General features: G+C 50.9%; 1 protein-coding gene across 1 annotated transcript in view; it reads left to right on the plus strand.

Annotated features, from left to right (window-relative positions):
• The window catches only part of BAIAP2L1 (BAR/IMD domain containing adaptor protein 2 like 1), a 76,223-nt gene extending 64,713 nt beyond the window's left edge, over nt 1–11,510 (plus strand). The window contains exons 13-14 of the mRNA XM_081093145.1: nt 8,815–8,852; nt 9,825–11,510. Coding sequence (XP_080949271.1) covers nt 8,815–8,852; nt 9,825–9,900 — 114 coding nt within the window. The 3' untranslated portion in view covers nt 9,901–11,510. The remainder of the gene's footprint in view (nt 1–8,814; nt 8,853–9,824) is intronic.
• The last annotated feature ends 53 nt before the right edge of the window (nt 11,511–11,563 follow it).

The raw sequence follows: 11,563 nt of genomic DNA on the forward strand, positions 1-11,563 counted from the left end.
CAAATGCTATTTTATTAAAGGCCCTAGTATGTTTTAAAACAATATTCAAACTATTTGGAAATGACCTTAAGGCATTCCTAAAAATATAAAAGTTCCTTTTGCTTAGAGAAAAAAACTTTTACAGCTGCACGTCCCAAACTCAGGGTCCAGGTTGGTCCAGTGTGACCTGTGTGTCTCCAGCACCTTCCGGTTGTGTTTGATTTTCAACTTCGTTATAGGAAAATTCAAGCAACATGAAAGTGAAAAGAATAACCCAGTGACCTAGTAATCTAATTCCAGTAGCCACTCCGCCTACCTATCTTGTATTCAGCTCTCCCCCACTCACTCCCAGATCAATTTGAAGCTAATGCCGAACCCCCTATCATTTCACCTATAAGTATCTTAAAGGTCCTTTTTAAAAAAATATGACCACAGTACCAATGGTCATATCTTTAAAAACTGACAGTAATTCCCGAGTATCATCAACCAGTCACTTCCAGTTTCTGATTGTCTCGTGAAAAATTTGACAATATATTTGTTTGAATCTGAATCTGGGTCAGCTCCATACGTTACGGTTGGTCGCTGAGTCTCATGACAAGTGTTTGTCTATCTACAAATCCCCTGTCTGTCGTTCCTGTAACTTATGGGTAGAAGCAAGTTGTAGTCCTGCAGGTGTCCGTCCCGACTGGGTTTTCCCGACTGCAGCTCATGGTGTCCTTGTCCACATTCCCCTTCCTCCTGTATTTCCAGCCTTGATCAGAGCCTGCTGTTGTTTTGTTAGCCTGTTTTGGGTTTTTTTGTGTTTTGTTTTTTTTTAAATATATTTTATTGATTTTTTACAGAGAGGAAGGGAGAGAGATAGTCAGAAACATCGATGAGAGAGAAACATCGACCAGCCGCCTCCTGCACATCCCCCACTGGGGATGTGCCCGCAACCCAGGTACATGCCCTTGACCGGAATCGAACCTGGGACCTTTCAGTCCGCAGGCTGACGCTCTATCCACTGAGCCAAACCGGTTTCGGCGAGCCTGTTTTGTTTTGCTAGACCATTTCATTGGCCATGGCTAGTCCGTCCGGAGGCACATGTGTCCGATTGTCCCTCTTCTTGTGCCATTAGCAGCCATTGATGATCACCTGCTCCATTACTTTATTAAGGTCGTATGATGCCTTTTTTAAAAAATATATTTTATTGATTTTTTTTTTTACAGAGAGGAAGGAAGAGGGATAGACAGTTAGAAACATCGATCAGCTGCCTTCTGCACACCCCCTACTGGGGATGTGCCCGCAACCAAGGTACATGCCCTTGACCGGAATCGAACCTGGGACCTTTCAGTCCGCAGGCCGATGCTCTATCTACTGAGCCAAACCGGTTAGGGCTCATATGATGCCTTTTAAGGTAAAAAGAATCTTGCCCCAAAATCATATTGCTGGAATTACAAATAAAAACACTGGCATTTTGGCGAATGCAGACAGTTGCCAATTTTAGAAAATGATAGCATGTTTTACTTCTCAGCATTTTTACCATGTGGATAAAGGTGGATGAAGAAAGCATTGATGTAGTTCTTACTACACTGAATTAGATAAATTGAAAGATCGCATTTTTAAATACCAGTAGAGTCAATGATGACATTCATTATTTAGCATTTGGACTTCAAATGAGGCCTAACTTTATTTTTAAACCTTTTTGTTGGCTCATCCAAACAGACTGTCCATAAGGAATGCTGCCTTGGAAGGGCTGAGACTGCCCAGGAAGCTGAGGCCTGCGAACAGTGCCCACCCTGGGGTCCCCGCCCTCCTTGAGCTGCAGAACTGGAGGCTCACAGCTTCCTCCTGAGGGCCGGGTGGGGTTGCTCGGAGGCGACCTGGTGCTGTGCGCTCACCAAGCCTCCTCTGGGTCAGTTCCACGTGGAAGCCTCTGCCCTTCCCACCTGGACCCGTGCAGGGGTCCTCAGTTCACACTCCCTGCCTGCTCCCAGCCTTCTGTCTCCCGAAACCGCCTCTCCCTTCCACACGCCATCTCCACGCCATCAGTAACCTGAAGTCTCCCACCAAAGCCCCACACCCGATGGCCTGGCAGTGAGGTCCACCCCACATTTGAGGAAGAACTAGCAGCGGTCCTTTGCACTTTCCCGTGAATCGAAGAGGACGCACTGCCCGACCTGGTGCTGTGAGGCCAGCACTCCCTGGTCCCTCGGGCAGGCCGACTCTGTCTTGCAGGCTAGAGGCCTTTTCAGTCTTTCATTTCACAGCCTGTAGGCTTTGGTTTCATTTAAAAAGAACATTTAGAAGCCCCAGATATCTCATGAAAAAGCCCTGCTTGTGTGAGTTCCAGTGGCAACCTCAGTTGTCACTGACTTTACAGCTGTTAGAACAGTGAATGTTCTTGGACTCTTAATGATTATGGAAACCTTCCATAAAAAGCGAGTTTATCACACAAGCCAGTATAGTCGATACCGACAGTGAGGTCACATTTACAGCTTTGGCAACAAAAATTACTACAGCATCTGACTACTGTGCCCAACCAGACTTCTTTCTAAACATCAAGACAGTTTGTGAAGGAAGGCGCCCTGAAGGGAGGGCTCTGGGTCACGTGCGGGGACCTTTGCCCTGGAGCTCATCCACTGGGCATCACTGGTGGCTTAGGGTGGTCCAGGCCCTGGGCTGGGCTCTGGGGAGATGAATAGGAGTGAGGCCAGCCCAGCAGTTGAGCCCAGTGAACAGGTGTTGATTGTGTGTATAGAGGTGCAGGGTGAAGAGGTGACAGGAGGTGGCAGGACTCGGCTCCTGGCAAGCATCAAAGGCAGCATCTGGGGGGCAGGTGGTTGAGCCACATTCAAAGGAAGAGCTCTGACCAAACACGAGGCCTGCAGGCATGCATTCTGGGAACTTGGGTGGCTGGGTGCTGTCTGGGGCGGTGGTCCAAGAAGCAGTAGGATAGACAGGCCAGGAGTGGAGCGCTGAGCCGGAAGCGTGGGCTGCCGCTGTCCTCCCTCCACCCGAGGGTGTGCTGGAGCCGGAGGTGGGCCGGAGGCACGCGGTCATGGGGAGAGGAGGTTCCATGCAGATGGGAGGGGGATTGACAGGTGAGAACTGACAGGCCTAGTGACTAACTCGTGTAGCCTACACAGAGAAACCAGTTTTGTTGGAACTCTGGGAGCAGGTCTGATTTACTCATGTTTACATATTTTGGAGACTTTTTAAAAAAATAACATGTAATTTTGAGCTCCAGATCTTTAACATGCTAACATTATAAAGGAAAAACGTTCTTATCTGAAATTAAGGTACTCATTTAACTACTAGAAAAAAAAATTGTTTTGGACCAAGGTTCTGAATAATTAAAAATAATCAGGGCCCTGCAAGCATGACTGTATTCAGGAAAAAACAAAGCTATCTGTGGTTTTTTTAAAGTACCTGCAATTTTAGAGACCCTCTTCCCACATTTGCTAAACAGATTGAAAGTTATCTTTCATGGGGGTATTTATATAGTTTATGATTTGTCAAACTGTTAAACATAGAAAGAAATAGCTTTATGGTGCAGTTCTGTGTAAAAAAAGTCTACTACAGATAAACTGATGGATGATGCCACTCTTGAGACAGATAAGGATGAACTCCTGCGTTAACCTTTATCCATCCCCTGCTACTCTAAGTCAGCAAACCTATGTTTGAGTATTTTCTACACCTGCCTGGCAGTCACAGCTGCAGGTTGTGGCTGAAGAGCCAAGTCCAAGTTGGTAAAAATTAAAATGTTTAATCATTATACCGTATTTAAAATACTTTTGAAAGTAACACTTTTTCTGCTTATAAAAATAACCCAGAGAATTTCTGTTTGGGTAGAAATTTTGGGAAACATACACTAAGTATTGAAAAGAAAATTTTAGTTATCTATAATCAGATAACTGCTGTTAACATTTCATTCTGTTTCCTGTGAGATGGGCAGGGGCAAGTATGTTTAGAGTAGATGTTTCTCCCCAGCATCCATACACAGTGGGGTCCTAGCACTGCCCTGGCCCCGGCGAGCTGCTGGCCTGGGACCCAAATGGTGCCCCGGTGCCGGCCTGTGGATGGCGCCTCCACACCCCTCCTGCCCTCAGTGCCTCCTGGGCGTGGGCCCACTTTCTAACGTCCCAGGAGGCATTGTGGGGCCTTGTTAAGGCCCAGAAAGGTGAGAGCAGCTTACTGAGATCCCAGAGCAGATTGGGAATCGCAGTTCTGACCAGTGTCTCCCATCAGAACACTGTTGGTGAGACAAGTACCATGTACTGTTTATGAGGTGCTGACAAGCTGCTGTTTTATTTTTCTGATCTGGGGGGTGTTGGAAACTCCATTTAACAGCAGTCACAAGAAAAGAGGCGTCGACTTGAGAGAAAGTCAGCCAAAGCTGGAGGGCTTGAGGCACTGCTGGCCGTGATTCCAGGACGGTCACTGCTCCTAATGTCAGACCGTGCGTCTGACCTTGGAATGGAGAGGGCAATGGTCCAGAAGCAAGCAGAGGGCGTGTCACAGGTGCCAGCGAAGTTAAAGGACTGGCTCATATGTCTGTCACTAGCGTCTCTGAAGTGATACTCGATGATCCTGTGCAAACTGCAAAAGAGTAAAAACGAAACTCTGTCTCCAGCACACACCCTCACGTTGCCTCTGCCATACCCTTCAGCCAGTTAGACCGCCTCCCCCAGGGGCGCCAGTGCCAGGAACTCAGCTGGGGGCGGGCAGAGAACCGGTTCTGCTCCACCGTGACCTCGTGACCTCGGGAGAGGTGGGAATACCTGGCTTTAACAGCCTCTTGGCAACAGCAGGAGGCACAGGCTCCAATCTTCCGTGTGTCTGAGCAGAAAAGACGAGAAGTGCTTCTTCAGTACATTAAACTGGAGACTTACAGAGCAGACAAACATTCCAGAACTGCACTGCCCAGAAGAGTAGCCACAGGGCCCGGGGCAGTGGAGCCCCGGAGAATGGGCGGTGCAGCTAAGGAATGGGATTTCCTACTTTAAATTTGTTCACTTTTAATCTGGTCATATATGGCCCATGGCCACCATGCTGGGCAGTCAGGCACAGGTCGCACAGAACAGACCACGTTCCAGTTGAAAACCTAAGAGCATGGTGCTCGGGAAGTACATACCATGGCTGGCCCCTGCCCGGGCCCTGAGGGCGGCGGGGACATGGTCCTGGAATTTTGTATGAAAACTTCTTGCGCCCAACTGGACTGGTTGTTTATCTTTCCTAAACCAGATGCGTACCCAGCTGCTGCTGATGGGGAAAGTATGTTCTCTGTCAGCCAAAGGCTGGGTCCATGGGAGCAGGCAAAACATTGCTCTACGTAGTTTCTATAGAGGCAGCCATCATTACTGTCAGTTACTGTCGAGTTTTGTTTAAACACCAGGACATTTAGGCTAAGTCCACTGCACACCCGATACCGTGGGTGGGACGTTCCTGCACCACGAACCTAGACAGCTGCGAGGCTGCCCTGTGAGCTGCGGGGCAAGGGCGTGGCTGTGGGGCTGAAGCAAGTGTGTGTTCCCTACTGTAGTGGCAGCCGTTTAAATAATCAGATAAGAGACTCTAAAAGGCTGTTGAACAGCTAGGCCTGCTTTCGCTTCAAAGCGCACGTTTGCTGACCCGAAAGGGCCTGTGCAGGCCCTGTCAGCCGCCTTGTTTGCATCCACCTTCCACTCCACGAAGTGGGCACCTTGGTTTCAGAAAGAGCCTGTGACTCCAGGTAGTTGCCTTTTCCCCTGGCCAGGCTTCCGGGTCCCCAGTTTAAGAATAGAGGGGTTGAACTAGGTTGGAGGTTGTGAACTGGGATAAGTCCGGCCACAGCCGAGGACTGGCATGTGCTGTAACATTTAGCACAGGGTCAGGTGTGGCAGGTGACAGCTCACCTCCCGCTGGCCTCAGAGATGAAGGGAGGCTGTTGCCAGGGAGCAGGACAGAGAGGGCAGGCTCCAAAGGTGCCCTCAGGGTGTCTCTCACCCTGCCTGGGGGGCCACAGATCCCTTGCCCGGAGTTCTGCCTTCCATCTGGGAAACGGGCTGTGCTGGTGGCCTGAGCTGCCCAAGATCACTGGTAAGCTCGGAGCAACTGGTCCTCTTCAAGGCAGGTGGGCCTGTGAGGGACATCCCAGCAGAAATCTGGGTGGGATGGATGCCATGTGAGTCAGCAAGTGCCCACTCCAGGTGGACTTGGGTTTGGGAAATCAGGATGTGCCCCACTCTGCCGATTCCTGCTTGGCCATGGTCAGCTGGTGGGGGTTGTCTTGCTGTGCAGTCACAAGCCTTGCCTGTCCTTGTGTCCCCTGGACCGCCACTCCACCCCTCATGACATGCCTGACCTGTCGGCATCTGGTTTCGTGCCTTGGTAACCTCCTGTCGAGTGCACTCTGGCCCAGCACCATGCTGGCTGCCAAGAGGGGACACAGAACACGCAACAGGCTGTGCCTACGAGGCCAGGGGAGCCGGCCCAGCCCGAGGGGCCGGTGCGCAGAGCCTTGCGTTGGAAGTCCGAGGGGAAGCATGAGACAGGACGCACACCACCGCCTCAGAGGACACGCCCTGCGCAGGAGCAGTTCTGCCCATTGACTGTGGGACCTCGAACGGTTTAGGTCCACAGAGCTGGTCTGAGCTCACGCCGCGTGTCTGCACTATGCATGTCCTGAGGGGACAGGGACAAGGAGGCAGCACCTAGGCTTGCAGGCGCCATGCAGGACCGCTCAGGTCCAGGGCAGGGGCACCAGGAGAGGCCTGCAGAGACCTCGGTGTTGCTCAGGACAAGGTGCATTTGCCTGGTGACATGGGGGCGGGGGCGGGGGCGTGCAGAGGCCAGGAGACCCCAAACCCCACTGCTCGGCCTCAGCGAGCCAGTGGAGGGACACGCTCAGATGGGCGCTGTGGGGCAGCAGGCAGGACAGACACCCCTCCGGGGCTCCAGCGTCAACCAGTAAGAGGGATGGGTTGTGCTCAGGTGAGGTGGGGAGGTTCTGCAGACCCTCGGATCTAGCGTGAGCTCTCCTCTGGAGGAGTGAGGGCAGTGCCACGCCGGCCTGGAGGTGCCTTTCACTGCAGGGGGAAGGGGAGAGAGGCAGGTCTGGGACAGTGTAGACTTGGTAGATGTTAAAGGGGAAACCTTTGAAACGGTCCTATTTTTATGGCAGACATTGAGGAATACCATATGAAGAAAAGTGCACAGTGACTTTTCACAAAGCAGCAGGTGTAGGCAGCACCAGAACCAGACCATGACCCGGCGCTCGATGGTTTCCAGCTGTTGTCTTAGGTCATCGTGCCCTCCTCCTTAGCACAAGTTGTCACCTTTCTTCCCAGGATGGACTGTGCTACTTCTCTTGCACCAGGTGACACAAGGCGCTAACTCCTCCGAAGCTCCCGGGGGCAGAGGCCCTCTGAACAAGCCCTGAGGGTTTGCCTTGAGGACCCTTGGGCTGCTCCCAGGTGGGGTGTTTCCGGTTCAGGGCAGAACCTCAGGCGTGATACCCAAGGGAGAGCGACACTGTCCCACCCTGAGGAAAGGCAGGAGGCTGTGGTTCCCAGTGTGTCACCTGGAGGCAAGCCTGCGGATTCTGGTTTAGCAGGAAGTGCACTTCCCAGGCCAAGAGGACTCGGCTGCCCTTCCTCCTGACCTCAGGGACCTTTTCACGTGGGACCCCGTACCTCCGTTCTGGGCTTCCTGTTTGGCAGTGTTGGAGCGCTCGCGCGACACGTGTCCTGGTGTATATTTATCTCTAAATCACAGAATGTGAGCACGGCACCAGGAGTGCTTGCTCTGGGGCCTGCGTGCCCTGTGGGAGGAGCCCATGTAAGCCCTGCTAGGATGTGCTTCAGTGAGAAGAGAGCCAGGACTCTGCCTCCTGGTGCTGGGGCCGCCATCAGGATGAGCTGGCTGGTCCCGAGGTTCAAGGTATAAGATGTGGGTCCTCAGAGGCCCAGAGACAGCAGGCGCAGGTGTGAACCCGTGTCCCTAACCCTCTGCCTTGAGAGTCAGTAGGTCCAAAACCCGGTAGAGGCCTCCCAAGGAGCCCTGGTGTGTGGGCTTGGGCAAGGCATGACCTTCAAACCCCAGCTGGCGGGCAGCGGGACATGACGTGCAAGGAGCTGTAGTCAGTGTTCAGAGGCCTGTGCCCTGACCACGGGGAGCCTGGGAGCTTTCAGTCAGGTCTGGTCTGTCAGCCCCTGTCAGACAGTGGCACACTGCCCTCTCCTGGGCGGCATCTGAGTAACAGGTGCTCAGAGCAGTGCTTTCCTAGAGCAGGTTCAAAGCGGATTCTTAGCCTGTAAGCTTTTGGGAAGGAAGGAAAGGAGGCCCCTGGCCCCACTGGGAGACCCCAAGTCCCTGGGACCTGCAGGCTCTGTTGGTTCCTGAAGACAAAGACAGTGTTTACGCGTCCTTCTCTTCTCTTCCCTTTGTGCAACTTCCTGCAAGATCTCTGGGGAGCACTGGGCACCAGTCTGTGGGCACCAAAACCCGTTTCATTTTCACGCAGTTTTCCCATGGCTTCATTCAGGACTGGGCTCCCAAAAAGCCAGCTGCACTCACAACTTTTGCACCTGAAACAGGCTGTGGGCAAGGAGCCACAGGCCTATTCTCCCTGAGTGTGAGATGGCCCAACACGGTGCAGGTCCCTCACTATCTTTTAAAATGTTCTGTTCTTCCTGTTATTCTTTGAAGTGAATTTACATAGCTAGACAGTCCCAAATGAATTGAGACTCCAGGGCACCTTTAAACATTCGTAGCTTTCAACAGTCCCTTGTGTTTTAGATGCCTTTACCTTTAGGTCTTGTTTAAAATGTCTCATTTCATGAGCCTTCCATAAACTTCTCTATCTTCCCACAGAATAACACAAACGGGACTGCCAAGCTTCCTTTCCTCAGGTACGTGAACTCCTCCAAAAGCCCTTTTGAGCGGCACGCTGCCCTCCCTGTTGGCGAGTGGCCTGTAGTGTCCCGGAGAGGGCCTTGCCCTGTGAACAGCCCAGGGGGCCCGATCCTGAAAACAGCCTCAGGCCTGTGGGGTCAAGAGAATGCAGCCACTTGCTCTCATCAGTCCTGGGAGGCATCTGCCCAGATGCAGAAGGGTGGTCTCCTGATGACCTGCTGTCCTTGGCAACACAGTAATCCAGGCCTAGTCTTAGGTGGCTGTCCCACCCGACCCCCTTCCAGAGGACTGCAGAGCGCTGGGCTCTCCTGTAACTTCAGGTAGTTCTGGAAGAGGTGGACTGGGGAGCTGCCACAGTAAACTTTTCATATCAGATAAACACTGCCCGGGATATCCATCCGGCATATAACTCTACAGAGCAGAGCAACCGTTTGTATTTAGTTCATTTAAAACCATGTTCCCTGCCCGGTGTTGCCGAGTGCTTACAGCAGGGGTGGGCAAACTTTTTGACTCGGCCACAGTGGGTTCTTAAACTGGACCGGAGGGCCGGAACAAAAGCATGGATGGAGTGCTTGTGTGAACTAATATAAATTCAAAGTAAACATCATTACATAAAAGGGTACGGTCTTTTTTTTTTTTTTTTTTTTTTTTAGTTTTATTCATTTCAAACAGGCTGGATCCGGTCCGCGGGCCATAGTTTGCCCACGGCTGGCTTACAGCATCGGCCGATGCACCGAAGGGTCTCGGGTTCAATTTCTGCATACCTGGGTTGCAGGCTCAATCCTGGCCTGTTCGGGGGGGTGTGCAGAGGCAACTAATCAATGTGTCTCTCTCATATCGATATTTCTCTCCCTCCCACTCTCTCTAAAAATCAATTGGGGGCGGGGGGAATCATCAGGTGAGCATTAACCAAAAAAATAAAATTCCCATCTTGAGGTATTTCCGCACGTTTTTTCCTTCCCCCACAGTGGAGAAAACCCCTTCGCTACTGTGAAACTCCGACCAACAGTGACAAACGATCGGTCAGCACCAATCATTCGATGAAAAGATGGCCAAAGACTTCTCCTGGATCTTCTTATGTTCTCACATGTGAAGTCATAGGTGTGGTGCATCCTGTACTGTCATGATGCTTCACCGGAGGGTGCCTGATTTTAAACGTATTCTACTTTAGCAAATCAATGCATTTTCTCAATTTCACAGTTGGGTTTGCACATTTCTGTCTTAAAGAAGATAAATTGAGTGACCAACTCAATCACTGAAAGTATTTTCTTCCTATTTTGTTCAAAGAGCAGTAAATTTGGTTCTAATCCTTACTGTATCATTTTTTAAATATTCTGATTATTTTCGAAATAGCCAGAATAAGGTATAGTCTGTGCTTTCAGGACTGGCTTTCTGTACCTGCATGCAGCTAAGACCACATTTGTATTTTATAAAGTACCTGCTCTTACGTAGCATTGTAATGTTTACTCAAAGGAGAATCTTAAGCAATATAAATTATGAAAATATTATATAAATTTTAACTTTTAACTTAAAATTTTTAAATTTTTGTTTAGTCAAATGCAGAGCTACCCAAGATGGAGAAACCCCAACCTTCCCATGATTAGGTCCAGCTATAGAGTGCTGAGGTATTTTGCCTGTCCCTATCACAGCCATGGTACTTAGTACTTGAATGCCCCAGAACTTCTGGATTTGGGCTCTGAGGCACCAATGAAAACCCACCTGGCCAGGCTGCATGTGGGCCTGGCCAGAGGGCACCACATGCACCAACCAGGGGACTCTTGCTAATAAGCTAGTTGACCAAAGCGCTTCTGTCACTAATTTCCTCTGACACTTTCCCATCAGGTACTGACGCACAAATAGTGCTCACAGAGCCAGGAGGACCTCTGGGAGTGGGGGCTGGGAGGAGCTGCCCTCTAGCCGAGACCCACTGTCATGCGCTAGGAATCTGGGCTGTTCCAGGAGGGAGTTCATTGCTGGCTGTCAGGGATTAGGCCCTATGTTGGAGGAGTGGAGAATCGTGGTTAAATGTCACACCCAGGCCATTCACTGTGTGGGCAGGGAAGGGGGGCTTGTTGCTCATACAGCTCCTTTGATCTTACCATAAATATTATCGTTTTCTATAAGCTTGAAATTGGCCAAAGTCAACTGCAGTAAAACCAGTGTGAGTGCGTGACACTTCAGGTTCATAGTCCTATCCTCCTCCTCCTCCTCGATCAGCCAGTGGGGAGCTAATGACACGGGAATGTGAGGGCTCCCCAGGACTGAGTCAGGCGAAGTGCAGGTGTCAAGCAGCACCTGTCCTGAAAGAAGACATGCCAGCCAAGAAACCAGTCAGTGAAGTGGCCCACTCTCCTCTCACCACTTAGGTAAGAGTAGGGTCCGCAGAAGCCCATTATTTTTAGAGATGTGAGAAGGAGTGGGGGCATCAGCCTCCACTCTGGGGTCCTCTGGCTTTGTTTCAGCGATACATAGGCCTGGGGTTACCAGGTGCAATTCACAGGCCTGCTGGACTCACCCGGCCCGTATCCACCTTCACAGAGTGGACGACAGTGTCTCCTGCCTCACACAGGATGGGAGGGCTTGCCTTGTCCTTGGCACTGAGGGGCATGCTCTGGAAATGTCAAGGTATTGTTTCATTATAAAATAAAAACGTGAAAACAAGAATACTTTCTTGAGCTATAAATGCCTATCGAGAAAAATAACAGGA

The sequence above is a fragment of the Myotis nattereri genome (assembly GCF_964212035.1).
Source record: "Myotis nattereri genome assembly, chromosome: 5".
NCBI classification, from domain to species: Eukaryota; Metazoa; Chordata; class Mammalia; order Chiroptera; family Vespertilionidae; genus Myotis; species Myotis nattereri.